General features: G+C 35.5%; 1 protein-coding gene across 3 annotated transcripts in view; it reads right to left on the reverse strand.

The window, feature by feature from the left end:
• The window catches only part of BBS9 (Bardet-Biedl syndrome 9), a 276739-nt gene that overhangs the window by 126148 nt on the left and 123435 nt on the right, over positions 1 to 27156 (reverse strand). For all 3 annotated transcript variants that reach the window (XM_027892202.1, XM_027892208.1, XM_027892195.1), the window contains 2 exons: positions 26691 to 26873; positions 12550 to 12772 (listed from right to left, as the gene is read on the reverse strand). In XM_027892202.1, coding sequence (XP_027748003.1) covers positions 12550 to 12772; positions 26691 to 26873 — 406 coding nt within the window. The remainder of the gene's footprint in view (positions 1 to 12549; positions 12773 to 26690; positions 26874 to 27156) is intronic.

A 27156-nucleotide genomic window follows, 5' to 3' on the forward strand; every position in this document is an offset into this window, starting at 1 on the left:
GGTGAAGGGACTTGAGCACAAGTCCTATGAGGAGAGGCTGAGGGAGCTGGGGTTGTTTAGTCTGGAGAAGAGAAGGCTTAGAGGTGACCTCATCACTCTCTTCAACTACCTGAAGGGAGGTTATAGCCAGGTGGGGGTTGGTCTCTTCTCCCAGGCAACCAACAATAGGACAAGGGGACATGGGTTCAAGCTCTGCCAGGGGAGGTTTAGGTTAGATGTTAGGAAGAAATTCTTTACAGTGAGGGTAATCAGGCATTGGAACAGCCTACCCAGAGAGGTGGTAGATTCACCATCCCTGGAGGTTTTTAAGCAGAGATTGGATGTGGCCCTTAGTGCCATGCTATAGTAATTGGAGTTGGATCAGGGGTTGGACTTGATGATCTTGGAGGTCTTTTCCAACCCAATCTATTCTACGATTCTATGATTCAGTGCTTGCTGAGGCACTGGTTGTACCCTACGCTCTCTAAAACCCAGCATGTCCAATCGCATCTGCATCCAAGTCTGCTGATCCAACCACCCAGAGGCAGTGAAAACTGCCCTACGTAGCCAGATGGATCTGGCTGCATAATATGTTCCCTGAAGTTCAAGAGCTCTCTCGAAAATTAGTGTAGTTAACCTCAGGGAATTATTCTTTAATTGCAGTGTACTTTTCCACTGCGGGGGGAAGGGGGGGGGAAGCCAAAACAAAACGAACAAACAAACAATAAAACCCACATCAACACCAAAAAAACAAAAGAAAAAGACAAGTCATTTATTAGTACAGACATCCCTGGCTCTCTGAAACTCACAACCCAAGAAAATTTTAGCTTAAGTTATAATAAAACTGCAATTTTCAGCTTTGTTATTATATAGTTGTTCATTTTAAAAACAATCTTCCCATACAGACTTTGTTATGCTAAGACTAAGACTCAAGACAATTTCAGCTTCACATGTTAAAGCCACTCTTTTACCTACTGAAGTTATGAGACCTTTAAAACTAATTTTTTTGTTTCAAAAAGGCACTGGGAACTTTTCTGTATGCAACTCAAAACCAGCTGTACTTTGCAAGTAAAAACTTTCCAAGTGCCTGGCTCTCTGCAGATTTTTGGCAAATCTGTTTGAAAAATTGAAAAGTGGGGGCCTGAGCCAAAGCTTACTGAAGTCTATGGAAAAACTCCCACAGATTTCATCAGGATTTGGATTAAGCTCTGAAAGAGTCTGAAGTAATTGAAAAATCAGTTCTGCATGTACAAAATATGAAATTTTCACTAGGTTTAGATTTATTAGACTCTTTATGGTAATGTGGAAGAGCAAATACACTGTAAATGGTGTTAGTGATGTACATATAGTTTTACACTGTTAATTCACCACAGACTTCCATAGACTCGTCCATGTTACTTACACTACCTACATAATAGAAATGTTGAAATCAATCCCACCTATACAAACACTTTTATTTCATTTTAAAGAAATCTGATTATTGAGAAAAACAAAAAAACTAATACCTTCGTTGCTCAAGTGTTTTTTTTTTTTATTTTTTTTTTAAATGAAGGCCGAACAAAACATGGAGTAAGAGTTTCCCTTCAAAAGCTTGTAAGACAAATTTCAGAGATAACACACACAAAAAAATTATTATACAAGCCATTATTTCATTCTGGGTACACTTTCTCAAGACAGTTTATAATAATGTAACACTAGCAATTGCAGCTCAGATGCACATAATTTATGGTAGTGTAAGGTTTACTAAACCTAAATGTGTCAGAAAATGAAGTCAAGTGGCAAATGCGAAACAAATAGGTTGTGGTACCTGAAATAATGGCCACAACATCTCCTGATGTGTAAAGAGTTGCATCTCTGCTGGCTAAAGGATGCTACTTCCAGTCAGGAGAAACTGAATAAGCCATTAACCTGTCTTGAGCTACATATCACATTAAAATAAGTATTTACAATCAACTTAAAAGAAATGTTGCATACATGTATGAAGGAAAAGAAAAAAAAGGAAAAGGCTCCCAAATAATCTGTGTTCAGAGTTATAAGCAAGGAGGGGAGACCTGGAAATTATTTTCCACACCACTCTCATCTCCTTCATTCCTCTGTACTATCTCCCCCCAATACCTTTTTGTGGATGGGTACTTTGCCATGGTTGTAGTTATGAAAAGTAGATAACCACTGCAATTTTGTGGTGGTCTTTTCTAGACAGGGACTGGAAAAGGAAAGTAATGTCATCCAAACTAGAGCTAATTATTGTCTTCAAATGCCTACAGCTCATGTATGAATACCAATGTACTCCATCATATAGGCTATTCTTGTAGGTTGTTCTTGAATATCACGGGAAACAAAAACTTGAGAAATCAAGAAACCTGTTAAGTGGAAATCTAAAGAATGACTAGACATATAAGACTGAATCTTCATTAATATCATACCTTAAATAAAATGATTATGCTATATTATTAACATTTGGCTTTTTTTAAAAAAAAATACAATTTTTATAGCCTCTTAAAATAACTATCTAGGTTTTAGCTTTATGTTTTTTAGCTGCTACTATCGAGTCTTCTGAAATGCAAGGGCAGGGCAGAGGCTGTACACTTTCTCCTTTAGCAATACTTTCTCCTTAGTTTTGGACAATTACCTTATTAATACATATTTTAGAAGTTTATTTCTGCTTGTGGTCTCTCAAGGACTCAAACAACATAGAAAATAAATCCCAGTGACAAGCAGGATCATTAGGGGAAACTTTCAACTGACAATTATTTTCACCAAAAGTTTACCTCAACATTATGAATCATTTGTGACCACTTATACCTAAGTAGGACGTATTAAAATTTAATGGATTTTGATGCAAAGAGCCAGCAATAGAATTGTGCACACCAAGGCACTAATGTGTTGATCCGCACCGTACTTAGATGAGGCAAGTTGGAATTGCAGTGCTGCCAACTAAATTTCATAGTACCACAAATGAATGACTCCCAGATCTCAAGTGGGATTTCTTTTTTATTCATTATGCATGACATTTCCCTCTTTAAATTATTCATTTTTTTTAAAGATGTTATTGCTTTAGCCTTCTTAACCTTTGTACTTCTTCCCCCTGTGGTTTTTGCCAGCTGTAATATCAATTGAGGAGGGGAGATGTTCTAAATAACATAATAAAAACCTTTTCACAGCCCTACACAGAAATATGTCTTGTCACGTTTTCATCTTATTTTGCCCCTTTTCACAATACTGGAATTTGGAATGCCCTGAAAAAAAAAAATTACACATATTTTCTATCAGTGCCTTCATTTTGATTAAAAAAAATTTAATTCCAATGCTTTACCATTGTTTACATAATCTCTGAAAATTAACCACTTGGAGAACTATCATTTGAGTCCATTTGATAAAAGTTGATCAAATTATTTTAAAGACCACCTCAGACATTCTTCCTTGCATTCTTCCTGTGTCTGATATTCAGATTTCCATCTTTAAAAGTCCTCACCCAAACCATGCCAAATGATATGAGAACAGGTCACAAGTACTGTTAAATTTACCACAATCTATTAATCTGTAATCTGTATTTTACCAGTAAAACACCTAAACCCAACTGTACGTAGGAGCTACGACACAAGATTGCAAGGCATATTTGAACTCTGTTTATACACAGACCTTGAGAAAGTCACTTATTTTTTGTATAGCTCAATTTTCCTTTCTGCATAAAGAAATGACCAAAGTTACTAAAACAATAGAAATAAAAGTTTTAAAGAGTAAAGTAAGTTGCAATGGAAAGAAGTTACAAAGAGTAAAGTTCCTCACCAGAGAGCCAAACAATCAAGTTTCTGGCTCCACTAAACTGCTCTTAAGCTTTTCTTGAGCAACCACAAAATCTTGTTGCTGTAAGCGCTCCCAAAATTCTCCCTAATGATTTGCTACTCCCCTTCCTTTTCTCTAAATCAGCTTTATGGGGCAAGGGACATATTTTAGTCTCAAAAATAGTAGTCAAATAATTAGTTTAAAATATTTGATATATTACTATTTGCTTATTTCTAGGCTTTTATATTAAGATAAAACTGCTCATCATTACAAGCAGAAAATTTTCTGCAAGAATATTTTAAACATGGAGAACTAGAAGTCAAAGTTGCAGCACCGTATTATGTTCCATTAGATACCATACCATGTCTCATTATTAGCTGGCACAACGCAGTTTAACAGGAGCACATGACAATGCCAATGGCTGTAAGAGTTACAGCAACTTCTTTGTTCTTATCATTCTTACATGATTATCATCTACAATTAGGCAGAGAGAAGAAAGTTATGTTTAAACTGGCACAACAGCTCAGCCATGCAGAGCTGCACAAATTGGACACAGAAGTGCACAATGATCACGCTGTTTACAGATTTAGTCTCTTTTACGCCTTTGTCGAAATCTTGTTACGCACTTATTAAAATCTTGTTGCCTAATAGACCCACACTAGTACCACAGGATTTTCTCTGCAGTTTCTGCTTTGGGCCACCCAGGTCGACAGCTGACCAAGAAAAGGGTCTTCCTATCCTTTTGTAGCTCCCTCTCACTGTCATTTACTCCCTTGGGTGGTTAGTGATAGGGTTACTTGTTCCAGCTATCACAGGGAAGGAACTGTGCATAGGGTTGTGTGGACATCAAAGGGCACAGTGTGGAGATGGAAACCAGCGAGGCCTAATGTAGAGAGGAGAAGTACAGAAAACAATTATGGAAAATCAGAGGGGTAAAACCAGACATTTTATCAAACGTCTGTTTCCCTTAAGGCAATATGAAAAATAAAGGAATTTTGAAAAAGCTTATACATGATGGATCTGTTCTGGTTTCAAAGCAAGTAGTACAAAAGTTCCCCCAGAGTAACCTTTACCTGGGCATGGGAGCCCTGGCTTCTACAGGCAAGAAAGAAAAAAAACATGTACTTTTTAAAATGTAAGCATACATTAATTCTCAAATCCGCTAAATACAAATTTTGAGCACTTAAAAAATAAAGACTGATGAATGAGATACTTCAGTGATACATAGTTATACTTCATATATTAAACAAATCTAGTTAGCCAATGTGAGAAAAAAACCTTTCTGTTTAAATGTAGTTAGTCTCTTTTTATATAATCTCATACATTAAAACAATACTTTTTCACTATTAGTAAACAACCCACTTTCTGGTGAAATCAGTCTTCAAGGCATTTAAGTGATCAACCTGTACAATTCTAAGGAAGTTAGAAAAGATGAGTTTTCCTTGCAACAATTAGAGCCACCTAATGTCAAATTCATATTTAAGGGCCTGAGCTAACAAATCTGTAGGAATGAATTGGCACAAAGTGTTTTCTAAGTGTGCTGTAAAACCCTCTGGGTACATCTAAGAAAAAAGTCCTTAGCAAATTGCCTTTCAATGAGAAGTAAGCACTGCTATTAAGGTTTAGATTCCTGACCTCACAGATACTTGCCAGTGTTCTTTAGATACTTTTGTAAATGTTACTGGAATAGAAACAGGTGGAGAATAGTGGAAACAGGTGAGGAACACTATGGAAAAGATGGGTAAATTCTGAATCTAATTCGATCTATGACAGTTTCCACTGACCAGTTCCATCAGTCAGTACTGACCAATGTTCAGGTCTACAAATCCTGGCAAGTACTTGCAGCAAGCTTTGTGAATACTTTTCCTCACATAGATTTAATAAGCAGTGCTCAAAAGCTTTATGAATACCCAATATTTTGAAACTAAAATAAGAAAAAAAATATCTAAAAACATTATTTTAAGGATTACTAAAGCAAAATCAAAAAAGTAGTTTAATACTTTATTGCTACAGAAAACATATGGAAAATACCTTAAGTGATACTCACACTTCTTAATGGACCACAGTCTTCTGCAAAAACAAACAACACTGGACTTGTGTCACATCTATGAGAAAAAACCCATATTTTTATACACTCCTTTGCACCAGCATGGAAGGCCATACAAAGCTGTCAATGCACCACAATCTCAGACTCACAATACTTGAAACGATTTCCAACCATGCCCTGTCAACCTCAAATGATTTTGACAGTATTTGCTCATAGTTCAAAATAATTGTCTAGTCCTCAGTGCCAACTAGTGTCTGTGCCCTCTTCAGGCTTCTGGAAATCCAAACTATGTGATTTTAACTTCTCTAGGAAAAAAAAAAAAAATACGGGAATCTGTGTGAGTACAAATGGCAGCCAGTACATTTTTCAAGATATTCTGCATTGAAGTCCATACTATAAAGTTTGAGAATACCTGACGTACACTGCATGTTCCGTTCCCCTAATGACCCCTGAAGAATTGATAATTAATGGTGTAAGAGAGGAATTTGCAACAACAATCCTATTTTTTCAGACTGAACAATTACTAGTCTTCCTTTATAGCACACTCAGGGTACTAGAAACTTTGCAGCAATGTTTGTGTCTAATTCTTATCTATAAATTAATACTGCTCTTCCAGGATCTCAAGTCCACATGTTTTTCCAATTAGTACTAACATTCTCCTCAAGTTAAACAGCATGTAAACAGAGAGTTCCTTAAGGAATATGACACATTCTGTTGCATCTCAGTTTCCCAGTGAAGAACACAGCTTTCAGATGGGCAATATTCACTCACAGATATCACCAGAAGATTTTTAAAAGAGCTTTTTAAAAGCTTATGCAAGGAAAACACAGAAAAACTTTCATCTCCTAAAGCATAGGTTTTAATTCTGGGTGCATATATATATTTCATGTAGTAAGGAACATTGTCTTTAAAGTTTGCATTTAAATAATTTTTAATCTCAGTTATAGAAACATGATTATACAAAGCAGAATTATAATCAACTTGATAAATTAAAAACTACAAATACAAAGCATCAAATCAAGTAAACACTACTATGCTTCTTCAGTATAAATACAGAATAGAAAACATCTGGTTAGACAACAAATCTGTAGGAAAGGGTCTTGAAATTTAAACAGGGCAGAGTACAGCAGAGTATACTCTCTCCTAAAGACTAAAGAAAAAGCATTCCCTTTTGGAAAACAAACAGTAAGAACTGAAAATCATCATGAAAAGGCTGAGATATTTTAATCACAATCAGTATAAATGAAAAAGTTACTGAGGGAAAGTACTAAAAAATATTCCAAAGTTTTAAACAATACAGAACATCATTAATTGCTACTTCCACCTTCAATATTCACAATAAACCAGTTTGACTTGCAGAAAAAACAGTGTATATCAAACACCAGGAAAATCTTCCAAGAAAGACATTAAGCTATCATAAAAGCTATCAAGAGATATTGTTCAACCTTGTTTGAGGTGTTTAAGAGTTCAGATAAACAGTGATGTCCTGGATACATTAAACCCATTGAAAGACAAAGGGGAAAACTAGATGGGCAGTCGTCTTGGCTTGTAGCTCTAACTTTATATAAATTTTAAATATTACACTTGCACAAAGCTATCTGCAAATTCTATTTCCTGAACGCAAACAATTCCTCCTTTTCCTTATAATTTCAGTTCTAAAGATTCAGTTGACATGGGGAGATGACAATCTTTTCCACAGATTTCAGTGATGTGGTCCAGTAAATGACTTTTAGGTTCAATAATAGTTTCTCTACTGCTCCAGCTATATTCAACTATGTAAGTACATCATACTAAAGCACAGTACAAAGATCTCCTAATGAAACAAAGAAACAAAAAATTACTGAAGTCCAGTTGAAAAGAGAAAGTAGAAGAAAAAGGATGGTCTTAAAGGAAAAACAAAGTCCTAATTTAAAATTAAAAATCCTTTCTTGAACAAAGCCTTGAACTGATAAAAGTGCCATTTGCACATGGCATGGGGAGCTAATATAGGAAAACCAGAATCACATTCTAGCCAGAGTAGCTGAGATACCCAAAACACAAGCGAAGCAATAATGTCAAGAGAGCTCCAACCAGACTGACACCTAAACAAGTCTTCAAACAGTCACCGTTAATACTGATGATGATTTTAAAAGCAATCCTGCAAAACACACAGATATTATAAGAGAGCATTAAAAACTACAGAATTAACTGTAGTTAACTGCAGGTCATCAGGATTCATGCTATAAATTCTCACAACCATTAAACTCAATACATGACAACCTGGGTGGCCCACATCACCTTTCCCAGCACTTCCCTGGCACTGACCCACACTTTGGGTTGGCATCATTCCCTAAGCCCCTCACCATTCCTCTCATCCAACTGTTTATGCATTGCCAAAGGCAACACAGTACATGATATAGCCTGATGTGGCTCACAGTTATAATCGTATTTAGCCAATGATTCTGATTAACTTTTAATCACCCATAAAAAAACATCTTACATATTGGAAAACTATCATGTCCCTCCTCAAACTTCTCTTTATTTTTCCCTCAGAAGAAACAAAAAGCAAAATTGTTTCCATCATTTATAATTTTTGTGCTCTTCTCTGAACTCTAGCCAATTCGTCTAGGTTTTCCTTAAATTGTGTTCCCCTGTGAATCTTTCTCTTGAAGAACAGAGAGAAATATTCATATCTCCTCATTAGAAGACATATGACAACATTCCAAAGTTGGAATTCACCTTTAATGCAATCATATTGCTGACTTTTATTCAGTTGCTGGTTTGCTATAACACCCATGAGCCTATCCTATGGCACCAGTGCTTAAGGAATTATTCCTCAAATTTTAGTTTGTCAGGATTCTTACTTGCTAGAGTCCTTAGCACTTGTCTCAACTGAAAACCATCTTACTAACTTCAAGTCCTTCCTCTAATTTATCAAGATCAGCATTATTGTTCTTTCAATATGACTGAAACTACTGCAAGCTTGTTGCAAAACCACAGTTTTAACATTCATGTCCATATGCAATCCCTGAAGCCAATAAAGAAAATAATGAACAAAACCAGATCCAGCAGGGACTATGGCCCACCTCTGACAGATACTCTTGGATTAACTACAATTACTGACAACTACTTTCGAAGGCGTCTTTCAAATAGTTGGACACTTAAAAATAATCATCAGCTTCTCAATGTGGTTTAAGGCAATTTCTCCAGATTTCAGGGTACACCATCTTGAACACATTAAATATAACTTCTAGAGACTGAGCCTACTGTTACAGTGCTGCAATGCCAGAAGGGTCAACTTTAAAAGAAATTTTTAGTAGTTGGTTGCTACGGAAAAAATGGTTTCCCCCATTAAGAAAAAGAACGGGTTTAAGAAAAAGTGGCATTGAACAAAATTCTCAAGCTAATGACAGCTACACTACTGAACAATTATGAGACCATCCCTGGCTTAGTTTGGAGTTTAAACATCCTGAAGAACTTTCCCCTACATTAACATTCAGTATTTAGTCATAAATCCTCAAATACAAACACAATTCTCAGTCTTCCTCTCCATGTATCGTTCTGCCTAATTCTTCCCTACCTACTCGTGTTCTCTCCTTTAAGGGCTGAGAGAAGAAGTTCCTCTATTTTCCAGGCACTATCAAAGAGCTCTTTACTCAACAGCGTATAGTTATTTTGTATATTGGTTTCCCTTTATCAAGGAAGGCAAAGCCTTTTATCAGGCTTTGTTTTCAGTTTCTTCCTAGTGCAGACAGAATAGGTGTTTTTAATTGAAATCAACAGTGAGGTAAATTTGTAGATTGTCCCCACTAACTCACTGTTTTCCCACCGAGGAATAGTCTTGGCCACATGAATTCATTTTACTGAGCTGAATCTCATCAGGCAGATGAATCCCAGGAATGTACCTAGAGCACTCCAGCTGCTAATGGAGAACAAGTACACCAGACAGGCACGGAGCTAGTTCTGAAACACATAGATAGCAAGTCATGTTGCCTGCCTCAACTACAACTCGCTGCAGATCTGCGTCTAACAGACCTCACTATTTGCCAAGGTAGAGATAGTGACAGAAAACCCAAACAGGTGACAAGACAAACATGTTTAAAAAGCACCAGTGAAAACTTTATTCTCAACAAGACCTCCAAGTTTTCTCCAGTCTGTTCAAAGACAAACACAGTTTCAAATCACATGGCTCATCCTGCTAGAGAGTAACTCCTTAAATACTGTGCTATTCTGAGCATTTGGAAGAAGTATTTATCTCTAATCACAGAATATTCTGAGTTGGAAGGGACCCACAAGGATCACTGAGTCCAAATTTTAAGTGAATGGCCCATGCAGGGATCAAACCTACAACTCTGGTGTTATTAGCACCATGTTTTAACCAAATGAGCTAATTTCAGGGTCAGTGAGCCTGTCCTGTAGTATAAGATGAAATTTCTTATTTCTGAGCTCTTTCAAAAATAATTTTCTCTCAACAGGTAATGAATAAATGCATAAACGCACAGACCTTTTATCAAGACATCAGGTTGAATTCTTAATGAAAATAAGAAAGTTGTATTAGCTTTTATAATTTCTTTCAATGACACCTTCTTGTGATACTCTGAAGTGCTAGCCTAATTAGGCCATAATTTTGATTCTTAATTAGGTGATTTGATATTCAAAAGGGTTACACACAAGAATCAGCAATTTTGAATTAAAATTATTTATTTTGAAATCTGCATCTGGATTACAGGTTTTAATTCTTTTTAATGTTAATTATGGCTAAAGGGTATTTCAAGAACAGCTAGAATAGCATATGTTGGGTGTGACACTGCTATATCAGGTCTCAGCCAGTTCCTTACAGGTACTCAATTTTCACTATGCATCATGTAAAATGGTAATTCTGGTCCCACATATTGTCAATACAGGGCTAACAGCCTAGAGTCAAATACCTTGTGTTTTCCTTGGAATGTACTTCTTCCTTGTTTCATTTGAGAGGTAGTATAACTGTCTACCTCTACCACAGTAGTAAAAATTATTCTTGCACATGTCACTCATGCCTTCTTGGTGTTATTTTGGCCTCATGTAATAGAAGACAGTGGGTTTAACAGTTTTAAATATTTTAGTCTTTGTATACACAGTGCTGGAAGCATGACCGGGCCCTTTCCCAAGATACCTCACCAGGAGCAAGACTTCTTCCAAGTTGTTTAAAATTTTTACAAATTTTACTCTTTCCTTAACAGAATTATTCATAATCAAATTGCATAGTTGCCTGAACTCAGTAACACTAGTCAACTATACAGGCAGAAGTGAATTTCCTTATTAAATCAATTCACCTTAGGTAGAAAAGGATGACCTGCAGCTATTCACACCTTTTCAGAATTCTTAGAAGAATGAAGACAATGGTTATATAATCAAAGGTCAACCAAAAAAGTGCCCTTTACACATATTTTAGTCTTGCAAAGAAATACTAACAACAATTTTTAAAACTAACATGACACTTTTTTAGCCTCACATTATTATGAGTCTGCTTCCAGATACGGGAATAGTGTAACACTAAAGAAAAATTACATATGTACATGTAATTCCTACCACTGCACAGTTTGCAGCCATTTTACCAGATCATTTAGAGCAGCACACGCAAAGGAGGGCTGCACAAAACAGTAACAAGGACTTCTGAGTTGCTGAAACACTGCACAGGTCATTCATATTATATTAAACAGGAATTTAATTATTCTTTGTAATGTAAGAAAACAATATACTGATAATCAAGATACTGCCCTAACACAACTCCAAACTTCATTCAAAAACAATACCCATGAAGCCAAAATAATCAACTCTCATTTTTAAGCATGAAGTATACATGCAGCACATACTTTTCCCTATAGATGTGAACACTGCTGTAGGGGAAGGAAGTCACAGAGGTCAAAGACCATAGTGATATTATGTGATTTAGGAGTGTATGAAGCTGAATGAACAGCCAACCCAAATTTAGAGCAGAAAGCTGGGAAAAAAAAAATACCTATTTCCAAGTCAGCAAGAGTATCTGATGTTTACTAAGAGACTCTCTGTCTCACTAGAGGAAAAAGGCACGAAGAAAATGTCTTGTAATAATGCTAAGATGTTAAACTTCAGACTCTACAGAAAAGGTAAGGCTTTGGCCCAACTATTACTATAAAGCAGGAATATAGGAAAGGAGAGGAACAAAATTTCCTTTAGAAATGGTAATTCCGTGACATTCCAGTAAATAATTCTGCGCTGTGAAATCTTACCCTCATTCTTTTTCTATATGAGAAATACTATTCAATACGTACCTAAATTAGTTTCGTCTTAAATTTCATGTTTTCTGTGAGATATCATCCACTCAACTACTATTTTCTAAAGCCGCAGATTCTTTTTATCTGGTGTTATCAGTACTTCATAATTTGGCCTACAGATATGCCATAAAGCCACTAATGCAACCAAAATCATTTCTTTATCAAGATAGCAGGACTTCTGACTCCTCCTTTTTCTGTCACAGTAGAAACCTACACATGTACACATCCAACTGAGAAGCGCAAAGAAATAAGTGATAAGACTTTTAGAGGATAAAGATGACCATCTGGAGTTCATTTGCTGCATTACTGTGCACATTCATTCTACTGTAATTCTTCTGGTCAGCAACACAGTGTTTGGTTTCCACAAGCAATGAAAACTAAACTGCCAATTAAAAAAAATGTGAAAAATGTTTAGTTTTAATATGCAAATAAATATTTTGAATTACGAAGAAGCCCTTCAAGGCTTACCTGGCATGACAGCAGCTTGCTGAGTGGCCAAGTCTGTACTAAAGGAAAGGCGACCACCTTTGGCCAATCTATCACAGAAGAGAGTGATGTTCTTCTTCAGTCTGCTGGTATCTTTGGGCATGCACAACTGGCTGCTGAGAGTCAGGGCCTGCTCTTTAGAGCTCTTTGACAAACAAGTCCTTAACAAGTAAGAAACTGCAGCATCCACAGTTTCTTCCCAGCCCTGCATTAAAGAAATGGAAATTAAATAAAATTAGGTGAACTGGAATATGATACAGCATATTTAAAATAAAGTAACAAAACAAGGACTGAGATTTTCAAATTAAATTGATAGATAAAATATAATTTGGAGATTAATGAGTGCCACGAACACTCCACTTCATCTTGTACAAGCAAAAGCTGAAAAAACAAACTTGTTCCAAAGTTAGATGGACGGAGATTTCTAATTTCAATAATAATAGCATAAGGATAGTATGTGATATAACACTTAAATTCAGTATTAATTAACAAAACTAGACATTCCTGGTTGTGACATTTAGAATTAAGAACAGAATGGAGATTTAACTAAAATATAATACGTAGTATAAAACATTGTGATGAAGATGCATCAAGGCAAGGGAAAAAACCCCAAACTTATCCACTCATACATTCTTTGGAATCACATTTAATGTTCTGATAACACACCATGACTGCAACCCAAAGCTGCAGACCCATTTATCAGTTATGATACCCACAGCATTAGCAGAGGTGTGTCAGTGCTGTGACGAACAGGGACTTTGATTTCAGCACAGCATTAAACTGTTAACGTTTATGAAAAAAACAGCTTAGTTATCACTTCTGTTAAAAAGTACTAGTTCCGTAGCAGCTACCTACGGAAAAGCTTTCAGGAGGAAAAGCTATATTCAGTGTTGTATTCAGTATATGTATTTCCACAAAATAAAGTGCAAACTTCTGCAAATAACACTCAGTAAAAACAAGAAAGCTTCTTTTTATGAGGCACCTTGAAAAACACATTTAAAACTTAGCTGTACTGTAGTTTTCAGTGAAACAAACAAATGTTCCTTTAGCAAGAATCCTGGATAGCAGAAGCCCTTATTATTTGTGACAAGGTTATTAGGTTAATGTCTAATATAATAATAAAGTCTAATATATGACATCTATCTCCTTTTTGCAATATGAAATGCAGATTGACTCCTCCTGATGCATTCTGAAATCTTAAGTTACACTCTGTGATGAGACCATATGATTAACCCAAAACATCTATAATGAACCAGCAAGACACTCACAAAGCCTGCTCCTGACAATATTACAGAGCTTGGACAAAGACTTCTAGTTTTTAAGCTCTTTTTGATGATGTGTTCTACTTGATTGAAAACACTCAGTTGTACAGCAAAATCACCTACCTATCCAAATTTCCACTACTTGATAAGTGTAACATTTGAAAGAATGATGGTGTCAACCCTGCCAGAGTCCACTGACAAGCAAATAAGTTTAATTAATTTCTTTAATTAAATACATACGGCTTGTAACACGGAGAAGCAAAGACCACCCTTCTTGACCTTGTTAAATTCCTAAGAACAGATCTAGGTCAGATGCTCACTAGTGGTCAAGTACATCAGTAAGACCACACAGTCATATGCACTTCAACCTTATCCAAACATACACTATACTTAGGGTCCTGAAAATGTGCTGTATGTGTATAGAATATTTATATTTTGCAGAGGGACAGGATCACCTAGTAAGGTTTTCTTAGTCAACATCTGCCTTTCCTGACTTCAGATTAACAACAGCATTAACCTACTATTTTATCAGTATTTGCCCCCCCAAAAACATGTAAATTAGAAAAATACACCAATCAATCAATCAATCAATCAGTGCTGTGGTAGTTTAACATTTTTCAAATATTCTAGAAAGAGTCCATTAGAGTGCAACGCATCCACTGACCTGTGATGGTGACAGGAAATCATCCATTCTGCAGCCAATTTAAAGAGGTTAATGAGCTGGTAAATGCTGTCTACATTCCCACATACTGGGCAATGAAACTCAATACGTACCCAGCATCAAAAACAGCCAAGCCAGGCACTCCTAATTATACTACAAATCATGAAAAATAGGACAACATAAACATAAGAATCTCAAGTTTCACTAAAAGACAAAAAAACATGTGATTAACTGGTGTCAGTATACAGTAGCTGAGAAGTAGGCCAATATGTCTGCTCAAATAAGTTGTAAAAATGCACGCAAAAGGAGCATTTAAATAAAAGTACTGAAATACAAGCTAACGCAAGTCAGGAAATTAAAAGTGGCTAGTATTCTGTCCTTGGCTCACACAGGTATGTTTTACTTTGTACCATAGCCTTAACATTTTCCAACCCTTGTTCTTGTATTTAATTTCCATGTAAAACTGGTTTCTCAGTAGACCATAAAACTATCTTCCCCAATTCAAGGTCTGTTGACCTACTAAGTCCTGTCAAATCCAAAGCAGCCTTTGTGATTAGTGAAAGAGTACACAAAGGCTACATCTAAAGGAAAAAAAAAAACTTGATGGAAAACTGTTGAGGTGATTTTATACAACTAAAAATTAACAGCTGCAAATAAGGCTGCATTTGTCAGCAATTTTTATTGGTGCAAAGGGAGAATCAAAGGATAAGAAAAATGTTTCACCCCTTATGCGTTAAAAAGGCTGCAAGATGTCTGAAAATGAAAGCATTCTAGTCTATAGCCCACACTGAAGAATAATTCTACAGCCACAGTTGTAATATTCACTAATGACTTCCTGTGTAGTATTCTGCATATTTGAGGTCTAAAAGGAACACCTTCAAAGTGAGTGTGATACCAGTAATCCATCATTCCATGACCAGCAAGCATTGCCATAACTGTGACAACAAATGTGAGTCAAGACTCACAGAAAGAGGCCTTATTAAACCATTCAAAGCCTTCCTATAATTGAAATAGATTAAAAAAAAAAAAAAAAAAACTTAATTCATCAATTTACTTTTTTGTTGGGAAAGACTGGGCTTCATATTTTGCACATATACATTATTATTTTTCTCCTGTGGGTAATAGGTAGAGATTGGCACTTTTAACCAAATCATATACACTGCAGGACTCTGAACACTTATAATCCATACAAACTATCATTAAACTAACACTAAAGATCTCAGGGTCATGGCATATCTGAGCTTGAACATAATTATACATTCAATCTCACTTGGGCATAAGGCTTCATCTAAAGTAGTTAATTTTTAGGAAGATTTTTAGATTATACCATTTGCCGAACAAGAAGGAACCTCTAAAATTATGTTCCCTGCAAGGTAAATGACTAACCTACAGCTCTTCTAAAATTCTAGACAATAAAACTGGAGGTTCTTCCAGCATGGGAGACCTCATGCTGCAAATCATCAGGCTGTAGAAAGGACACCAGTTCTGTGACAAAATATACAAGTGGGGAAGGCGGTTATTGGAGAAGTTTGAGGGCAGGCCCTGCTAGGAGGCAGAGCACTGCAGCCTGATGCTTGGCTGAAAGACTCCACTCCTCGAGAGCTTAGCTGGTCAACAGATAAGGTCAACTAGGCATGGACAGGGGCAGGATCTCAAAGAAGGATTTCAGTATTGTTGTTGTTTAGATGTGCATGCACATACATACAGGGAGCAGTGTGAGAGAGGGTCTGTTGTCAGATTTGATAGGTTTACTCATACAGTGTAGCTTCTCAACACACTTAGACACAAACGAATAATATTTGTCCTAAGTGTAAATAAATCAGTCTAGTAGCATATCAGTCAAGCTTGAACAAGATTGTTCCTAAGCTGTGTTCATAAAATAGACAGATATTTCATTCTGTATCTTTTACTTTGAAAGTCTTCATTGTTATTAATAATATTCCCAAGGCAACAGCCATTTTTCAAGCTGCCTATGGAGTGACAATCAAGACAGTTCTAAAAGAATTCAAATGCAAAGTGAAACATACTGCAAAAACTATGCAAAATTGATGCAAGATAAATTATGGGAATTTTTACAGCTGTTAACTCAAGAATTTGCCTAGCTATGTCTTATTTCTTGATTTTAGACACAATAATGATTTCATCACCTCTCAAAAATGCTGGAATACTTGAAAGCTTACCATACTGAATGACAATCTTAGCACTTATGCTTATCCAAACCACTAAATAACAGGTTTCTGCTTCTGAAAGCATTGTATATGCTAATTCACAAGAAACACCAGCCATGAGTCTCTCAACATTTTGCTTTTCAAGTAATTTTTAAAAAAATATTGTTACACATACAAACAATGGCTGATGAAATGGTAGTCTCCAATACAAGCACAGATCATTAGCAAAATTTGCCTGGATTCACTGTGCTACCAGTCATCCTAACACATATTCTTCAAGCATATTCTGTATTTCTAACTGATCTGCTTGTCTCCAAGACGATATAACAGTCTCAGTAGCCATGAGTAGGCATGCAGCGTTCACCTGTGCTACCAGAAATGGAAATGACAAACTTTCCTTGGGAGGGCCCCTGAAAAATTACTGCTAAAAATGAACTGATAAAGCATTTAGGAGACCTCTTGAAAAGAATCTGAATGAAATAAAAGAAAAAGCCAAGCAAATAGACTTGATATCTATAAAACACCCAGAAAAAAAAAAAAAAAAACAGTAAAACATTCGTGAGGTCTTAATGCATTAAATTTGAGCAGTCTCAAGAGACAGTGCACTCCTTTAAAAAAAAGTTTTTTAAGAAAAAATTATTCTTGGTTGGAGAATTATCCTTTTAAAAATATAAAACCAGTTTTCTTTAACATAGTCCATTAGAAACACCAATCACAGATTACTCTAGAATATTCTAAAATTCACTTTTGTATTAAAAAAAAAAAAAGCACTTCCACATATTTAAATAACAAAACCCTACCACTGGAATACCTAAAAAACAGGAAACTGGCAAAATCCTACAGACTGGTGGAATCCAAGTCTGATGAAAATCCAGACAAATGACACAAGTTTAAATACATGAGAAATCTATGAAGTGTCTAAGAAGGATATTTGTATTGAGCACACAATAAAAAAGCACCAATGACAATTCTTATAATAATCCTGCTCTCTCTAGTTATCTTTCTTTAAATCAATTATGATGCATAATGTTCATCATATTGACTGATCAGACTTTTATTACTATTGGCATTTAAAACACTTCTGTTCTAACAGGAATTTGCAGACTGATTAAAACAACATCAAAGACAAGGTAAGACAGAACAACTAAAATGAAGAAAATTAATATGATACATAGTTCAAAGCAGTGGGTGATTCCATTTCATTTTAAATCAAGGAAAGAATTTTAGGCAGAAGACCATCCTCACTTGTGAGACTGCACTCTGAAGTCAACCTATTGTCAACAGCTACATTACAGCCTTTATCGACATTTAAATCTTATTATGGGTTTGGACTTTGCAAATTTACCTACTCCAAACAAATTACAATTTACTTAAAACACAAAGAATAAAAGCCAAACAACAGCTAAAAGAAATGCAAAACTCAGGAGGACAAGGTAACATCTTCATAACTCTGACCACAATACGTCATCTCCTGAGTACTCAAGCTTTGAAGGAAACCTGACACAACAGACATTTAAGGCATAAAAGCTTGAAGAGTCTATAAACAACAACAAATAAAAGTGTACAGAAAGTAAGCAATTCTTACACAGAAAACTATGAGATCTCTTTACAATATTTATTGAAGTTCAAGTATAGCACAACAGATCTATGCAGAGCTATTTCACAATAAGTATTCATGCCAGCAACTATTTTCAAGCTACTTCAGAGCATTCAATTCAAATATTAATATCTCACGTTTTGAGATCAATAGACTGCAGATATCTGCTTTAGAAAAAATCTTTTATGAATAAGGTGGGTTCATTCAAAAGTCTGTCACAGACACACTTGTCATTTCTGCACTGCTGAAATGTGCCAGTCACAACAAAAACAGCAACTTTATCTCTTCGATGTAGAAATATTTAATAGAAACTCAGCAGCATAAACAACTCTCCACAAGAGCTTCTCATTTTGAGTCCTAATTGGTAAGCATACATTGATATCCTATGGCAACTTCACCTGAGAAAAAATCTGTATGAAATCTATTCTTTCCTGAAAAGCACACCATTTCTGTCCTCTGAAACTCAAGTCACAAACCACCAAACCCTTCTGCATTAAATATAAGTATAGTTTTTGGTGGATTCTGTTCTATGGACATTTAACTTTAGATCAAGGTTTGCTAAAATCTCTTTCTCTAATGTCTTCAAGTATGGAAGAAAAGCTGAAAATGCATATGGCTTAGTAATCAAAATAGCAGTTTTAAAAATATCATATAGAATATGCAGTATTTTTCTTTTGGGAATTCTGCTCTGAAACTAATACTTTACCAAGAATCTTCTGGGAAAATCATAATGTAAAAGAGCAGTATTAAAGCAGTGGGTCTTTCAGAAAACCATCAAATTGAGCATTACTAAACAAAGGTTCTGAAAGCTCCATCTATCAAGAAGATGACCTCTATCATTCAAGATTTTCATATATTTTTCAAGTCCAATTCAGGAGAAAGTCCTGCTCACAGAACAACAGCAGTTGTAGGGTTTTGTGTATTACTGAAACAACTGGTACCATGATTAGAGAGTGTATCAGCTGTACAAAAGCAAAACTCCAGGTGGGGATCATAGTCATATTTCTACAGCTGCTTAACTCTTCCATGCTTTTGAGTTTAGCAATTTGCTCTCATGGAAGTGCATGCTTCACCAAAAAATGATATACCAGTGTGACTACAGATGATGGTTTTATTAGCTATTCCATTAAAATTTAATCTCTGTCTACTGTAGCCAAATTTCCATGTAGGCTGCATCCTTTTGCATTGGATGCTCTTCATTTGCACAGAAAGACTTTCAAAAGCAGGTTGGAATCCGATTAGATCAGTGGTTTTCTTCTTGACAAGTAATGAAAGAGGAGTTGGCGATACAGATTCAAATTGTCTCACATCTCAAAATTGGAGCAATACAAAGTGTGTCCTAATGCCTGATTGTTTGGGGTTTTTTTTCTGGACAACAGTGGTTTTTTAAGAGTGGAGGAGAGGCAGAGAAAAGGGCACATTTTTTTCAACAGATAAATTCTCACTACATAACTGTAGAGTTAGTCCTCTAGTAATGCTTATTTGTTGTAATACAACAATTATCTGTAATAATGAAAGTTTAAACACTTCATGGGTTTCTGTAGAAGCTACTCCTGAATTTCTGAGGGATTTTTGTCATGTTAATTTTCTTCTTAACTTGACTTCTTATGACCATTGATCCCTTTCTGAGAACTGATGAAAGAAATTCTTGTATTCACTACGTGAATGGAGTGATTTGACTTCTTTTGTTGCCAGCTTGTCTGTTGTTTTGCTTTTTACCACTGAAATCATCTAACACTTCATCCTTCTTTTCCTCAAGAACTTTTCACCAGTCAGCTAGGAAAACTGAGGTGCTGTTTGGGTTTTGCAGATGTTGTCAAAGCTGTCTGCAGGCATGCAAACACACCAGAAGTTGTTCATCTTGCTGAAGAATGCTACACATCCAGCAGAAGGTCTGCAACCCATGAACTCTATAACTTCAATTAGATCCAGCAAGCTAATTTTTGACACTAGGAAGGAACAAAGGAGGAAAAACATATGCTAAAACAAGTGTATTGAAACTTCTTATTGCATCTCAGTCCATATGCCACTTTTAGATCAGTGATACACCCAGGTAGGAACTTTTCATCTCTTACTATGATATCTTTTATTAGGTTACCAATATAATATACTATGAAATACTGACAAATGAGTTTGTGTTTCCACAGCTCTGCGAAATATAGAACCTCACTCACTCAAATATTTCAGCTCTGAAAAAAACCCAAACTTGACAAGGTTGGTTTCCTGTTTAAAATCTCATCTTATTTAAATCTGTTCACCACCAAATTCTCCCAAAACACGCAGGTGAGGACAAAAAGGATAGTGTCAAACTGGTCTTGCATGTTTACTCGGACAGCCAATTTTCAAGTTTACTCCAGTTTGGTTTTTTCTTTTTCTTTTTTCTTGAGACAGTATCTTGGGCAGCAATTATTATTCTCCATTGTTAGTACAGACTTGACTTATGACCTGTTTTACTTTTGAGGTAGCCAAACCATATTTTGGTTATATCAAACTCTCTCTTCATTGAAAAAGTCAGGTGATGATGAAAGACATAAAATGATGTAATCTTCATACTCCTTCAATTTGGCCTGTCTTAATGCAAAGAATGCTAGAAACATAGCACTACAGTATTTAAAATAAAAGTATCATAGTTTTGATATGAGACAATCAGGAAATAAAGACAACAGTAAATATGCAGCTTTTAATTCTATAAACCCTGTCCTATTACGTAATATAAAGGTTATCCACTAATGGTGCTGAAACAAATACGTTGTTTCAGAATACAAGTAACTCCAGTAGAATTTTACAATCAATGATAAATCACAATAAATTTCTAAAACACTAGTACAATGTTGATCAATACATAGAATCGTAGAATGGTTTGGGTTGGAAGGGACTTTAAAGATCATCTAGTTCCAACCCCCCTGCCATAGGCAGGGACATCTTTCACTAGACCAGGTTTCTCAAAGCCCCATCCAACCTCACCCTGAACACAATCTGGCCCCACACCTGTGGATGGGGAGTCCACAACCTATTCGGACAATCTGTTCCAGTGCCTCACCACCCCATTCTTACAGTAAAGAATTTCTTCCTAATATCTAATCTAAGGCTATCCTGCCCTCAGCTTCAGGCCATTCCCCCTTGACCTAACACTACGTGCCCTTGTGAAAAATCCCTTTCTATCCCTCTTGTAAGCCCTTTTTAGGTACTGGAAGGCTGCATAGCAAGAGTCTGTGGATCTTTCAATTAGGACACAATATCAAGAGAATTCTCCACTGACAATAAACTTCTTTAAAAGAAGAAGAAAAAGAAAAAGGCAAAAGAAAGAGCCACTGATTATGTATATTGAGTGTTAAGACCCTTTGGTGAACAACATTGCTGTAATCACTGTAATGCATCGCTCTTGTCATTAAGGAGTTTAGATGACAACTGATCCGAACTCCTGGTATGCAGCACATACACAGTAATTACTACTACACTAAAATAGCTCTTTGTACATGAACTAGACAGATTACTCTAACAAAGAGAAAGTTTAGAGGTCCCCATCACGATATTACATAGAGAAAGATGTCTGATAACAGAAGCTTATTTAATTTAGCAAACAAAGGATATGTCTCTTGGGGCAACCGCAGTACTTTGTAGGGTATCCAAATTAGTTTAAAAGGAGGTGGTATATGCTGGAAGTAAATTAATTACAGCAGAACACACAGTTCTGCCTTGACTAATTAACACTAAGAAATAAGATCCCTGAGTAGGCTTCTGCTCACAACAGAGACAGTCCACCAAAGATTAACTTAAGTATCTCCAATATTGGCAGTAAAAAATAAGGTGCTGGCTCAAATTTAAAACAAAATTAATTCTTAAAACTTTTTAATTAAAATACATCTAACCAACAGATATGTCAGATTCTCCATTAGCACAAGGTTTATACCAAGGCTGAATGCTTACTCTGAGCTTGATAAATGTTCCAGGAAATACAACAGAACAAGACAAGAATACAACAATTTTTTCTGTCATTTGAACCTTTACAATTCATAACGCACACTAAACCTATTTCTGCATAATTTTGTTTAATTTTATGCCATCTGCAAGAAATAGAGAAAGCTTTCTTTTTTGTAAATCAGCATTATTACCAACCACCAGAAGCCTTTTAAAAAAATAAAAATCTTACACCTCCTTCTTATCAATCACCACAAAACCATCAAATGATAAAAAAATTGAAAATACAAATATCAAAAAATAATTTGTACCAGCCTATGACAAACAAGAAAATATGAAATATTTCAGCCTATTTTAAAATATTTTAGTCTGATAGACAGTTGGAGCTTTACATTTGAAAAGAGGTTACAATGACAAGTGGGGTATAGAAAATATAAGGCATAAAAAACTAATTCCATGATTAAGACCTAGGTTGGATTAATTACAAGAATTAGCAAAAATGACAATTTCCAACAAATTCTAAGAATTAGGACTCAGAAAAATTACTCTTGCCAAAGATGCAATTACTAGTTCAAAGCTTTCAATGTACTAAACATTGATGGAAAATTTAAAGACAAATTTGGCTACTATCAGCTGTGACAGAATTAAGCCTGCTAGAATTACAGAAGTAACCTTACCTTTGATTTTGAGAAAAACTCAGTAAAAGATTATTCCCACAAAAGGATACTTTCTGCATTACTCAAGAACTCTACAGTAAAACCCATCTGCTACCATGCATAAAACGTAGCAGGCTGTCTAGTCTTTCCCAAATGATCTTTTCTTTTTCTCTTGATTTTCATTCAGATCATCTTCTTACAGAAAGCACAGACATTTTTGATAGTAACTCCTATGACTTTTACTAGGCACTTAAAGATTTTCTTCTGACACCATTTCTCTTCATCATTTCAACTTTATTTAATCAGCACTGTGAAGTGGTAAATTTATAGTCCCTAGCATAAGTTAATTACACTAAATCATAGAGTCATTTAAAATAGGCATTTCATCCTCGGGCATATTTTTCTTCCAAATTACTACTTCAATAAAAAATTAAGATCTAATACAGACATTTACTTGGTTTGTACAATTCCAAACATAAATAGAGATGGAAACGTGATGGCATCTGTGATGCCATTGCTGCAGCTATTACTGTTAACTATAGTGTCACAAATGGAACTATGACAAGAAAGGGATGATTCTGAGCAATGAAGCACCTGTATGTCATTATTTGGTAACATCATGAGAACTATGAAAATATTTATTCTTTGGTAAAGTTGCTGTTGATGGTTATACCACAAAGGGCCCTCCATCAGTCTTAAAGTCAGAATGTTAGTATTGACATACATTTTTTCCCTTTATAATGTCCTAAACAAAAAAAGCATTTATAGCTTAATGATCAGACATATGAGCCATCAGTCAATCCAGACACGATGCAGCCATTACATCAAAACTACCCACTTCAGCATGAACCCATCGAACCCTTCAAATTAGCCTGGACAAATTCCCTCCTTTCCCAAACGGATTTCTTATTGTAAACAAAAACTCAGCATTTTTCAAATATCTTTTTCTATCCAAAAAGCTCAGCCTGGTAATGCGTAATCACTGGAGAACATCCCTTATCATTTCCATGATTTTTTTTTTCATTATTTCAGACTTTACAGTACTTCAGATTGCTGTCACTCCCTGTTATAAGCTAAAAACAAATGTGTTAGTCTTACAGAACAGTGACCAACTCTTATGAAAAAAAGTGAACTGTGCAATAGTATCTGTGGTACATTATTAACATTATTATGGTGATCATGGACTCTTCTGTCTCCAAAAGCACCCTAGAATATTTTTCTACCATATATTTCAACACATAGAAAAACACAGGATTCAAAACTAGTACGTATTAGAAAGTACAGTTTGCATGTGGCTGTAACACCAAACTCTGAAACAGAGACAATATATGCTTCTATATTTTGAATTGGACAAAACTGCACCTAACTTCCATGCAAACATGATTGATTTTTATTCAGTTTTGCTATCCATTTTGTAATCATTTCATTAGCAGAAGAATTAGCTCATTTATCCCACCAAGACCTGAGAGATCTCATTCAACTGCTGGTGTTATACTCTCCTACTGTGCAGAATTCATGAAAGAATTACTGAAAAAGAAGAAGGTCCTTGTATTTCCAATAAGAACAGCCCTTTCAGTCAGTTTAGTCAAAAGCAATGCTATTTAGGTGCTAGTTAGAAGTTTGTTGCCAGAAATGAAATATGATGCCAAATATCTCTTATTCCCCAAAAATACACAAGTTTGCAGTATTATTTCTTCTGTATCTTTGTAGACAAGCAAATCTAAATTTTCCATGTTCTTAGACAAAAGTTTTGCAGCAATGGGAACACAAAATGCCACTTTCATATTTGCTAAATATCTAACTGAATTGACTGCCAGGTCTGAAAAACAAGACACAATCTGTTCTAAATGAAATGGCATGTATGAGAATAATGTTGATGTTATGGTCAAAGAAGCATTTCTTTTTATGGTAACAGTATATTCCAAACATTTCCCTTTTATTAAAAAAACACTTCCATAGTTTAATGCTCACAAGGCAGAAAATGTTCTAGAGATGTAGACTGCATCCAAACTGTCTTCTGACACACTCTGTCCAAATAAAAACACAACAAACCATTGTGCGGAATTGTTTGAAGAGTAAATAAAAATTCTTCAGAGATTCTTCACTCTCTTTCACCAGTGTTCCACTTGACTGCTTGCAAGAAAACCCTGAACACAAGCTAGGAGCTTCTGTCTGTAAATATCATTGGTATGTCAGATTTCCCCATTCCCTGCCTAAGCTCCTTAAATTACATTCAGATTTCTGTGGTACCATAACAATTTCAATATGGCACGTAATTCAGTATTTTGTAAAGGTTTCGTTTCCATTTCCACCTCCAGTTATTGTTGGTTTACATTTTTCATCCTGACTGCTCTGTAGGATATACATCCTTACAATATTTATGTGAAGTCTTACAGCTTTAACATGAAATATTGTTAAGTACTATATTAAAACCACACCAAGATACATGCTGAAGTGATATCCTGTATTATAGGATATGCAACAAATTTTACCATATTGTGTCAAAACATATATCAAAGCAATGCAGTTCCTGATGGCAAAATAAAAAGGAGTCATGCAAAAAATGGCTGTTTGGGCTTTTATGAGATTCATAGGACCTTCCTTTCAGTTCCATTCATGGGAATGTATACTCCTCAGCTACAAAGCTTGATTTTTCAAGTTTAAATGAGGACTAAATCCAAAGCAAATCTCAGTAGAACTCAGGGGTTTTGCCTACTATGAGTCAATATCATGCAAAATGCCAAAACACTTTTTGCCCCCCAGGTGGGAATGGCAGATGATCCTTGATTCACTTGGAAGCCAGCACAAGCTGTCTAAAAGACCACAAACCATTCTAAGTATTCTGGGTATGCACCAAAATCTGGATTCACTGTGCACTGCAAAACCCTCTGTAGAGCATGAAAATTAAAACTAGTATGTAGTTAAGGTAATTCTGATTTTTTTATTCCCTAGAAGTCATTTGTGAAAGGTTATGCAGTACACCACATAGTTCAGATGCCTAAAATAAAGTGTTGAGATGTATTAATCTCACAATTTATTACTCTTCTAACTGTGGCAAACTATTGTTAAGTACTTCATTACAGTACCCGGTAAGAAAGCTGGACTTGAAACCAACAGGGGATCAGCTCTTAATTCACTTGAGAACATTTCTTAATTCAACTAAAGCAGTATTTAGCTGGGGATTTAAGGCATGGATAGGCCTTATTTTTCTTCACAGACCATTCTCCAAATTTTGCACACAATCCTACATGGTCACACTCATTAAAACAGAGCAGAATTTGCAAAATATCTACACAAGGCAGGACTCCATAGACCATGGTTTGGCGAATACAAGGACATTATCTATAACAGTATTTTCTTTGTATAGTTTTCATCCATAATATAAATCATTCTAAAAACACTGAGGACAAAGTATGGCAAATGCTTAATAGATGAAATACACTGTATTTACTGTGTATATATGTCTGTATTTTATATTTCTATTGAAATGTGCACATGTATATTATATAGCATTTACATTCAAGTCTTTAAAAATGGCAGTATTCTGTTTGTGCTAACAACTGGACTGAAGGTAAAATCAGCTAAATTTGTGTGAGACACTCCTAATTCTCTTGTTATGGAAAGGTTAAGCAGAATTTAACTGATATCACCTGTATCTTCTAATGAAACATTCTATAACCCACTTTACTTTGCCGCTTTCCTGTGAAATCAATGTAGTTTGCATCAAATATTGAATTTAATAAGGCTACTTATATTACTTCCAAGGATATTCTCCAGTAAAGTACAGGGGAAAATATGTTAATTTAAGGGCTTAAAGCTTTGTAAATGAGCATTTTTCAAGCAGCTCTTACAGATTCTTACCAGCTCTTGTGTATCTTCTGCTAATGGCAAAAATGTAGCTTCCAGAATAGCAACTTGATCAGTGCTGAGCTTCTGCCACAAACTAATCAGCATAATCACCAGATGGGTGGCACTTTTCAACTTTGTGAATGCCTGGAACATGTTGGCTTGATTTTCTTCTGCTGCATCTGCTAGAGCTATTACCTGCAAAAATTACAAACATCTGTTAAATATAATTTTACCATCCGTGAACACTCAATACTGAAATTACCTTTGGCACACTCTTGTTTTCCTTTAGAAGATCCTGAGGAATTCTGTTTTCCATAAACACAAACCACAGTGTATTAAATGAGTTATCACTGATCTAGACTTTCTTTTGCATACTCAAAGCAATTTCAAGTCCATATGGCAAGATAGGATTAATCTATGTAGTACAATCAGTGTAGAAAGAATTTTGTACAGAGCATATTTTTAAGGCATTCCTGAA

This window comes from Empidonax traillii, unplaced genomic scaffold (genome assembly GCF_003031625.1).
Source record: "Empidonax traillii isolate 1590-97213 ecotype Southwest subspecies unplaced genomic scaffold, ASM303162v1 scaffold14:size4059594, whole genome shotgun sequence".
NCBI classification, from domain to species: Eukaryota; Metazoa; Chordata; class Aves; order Passeriformes; family Tyrannidae; genus Empidonax; species Empidonax traillii.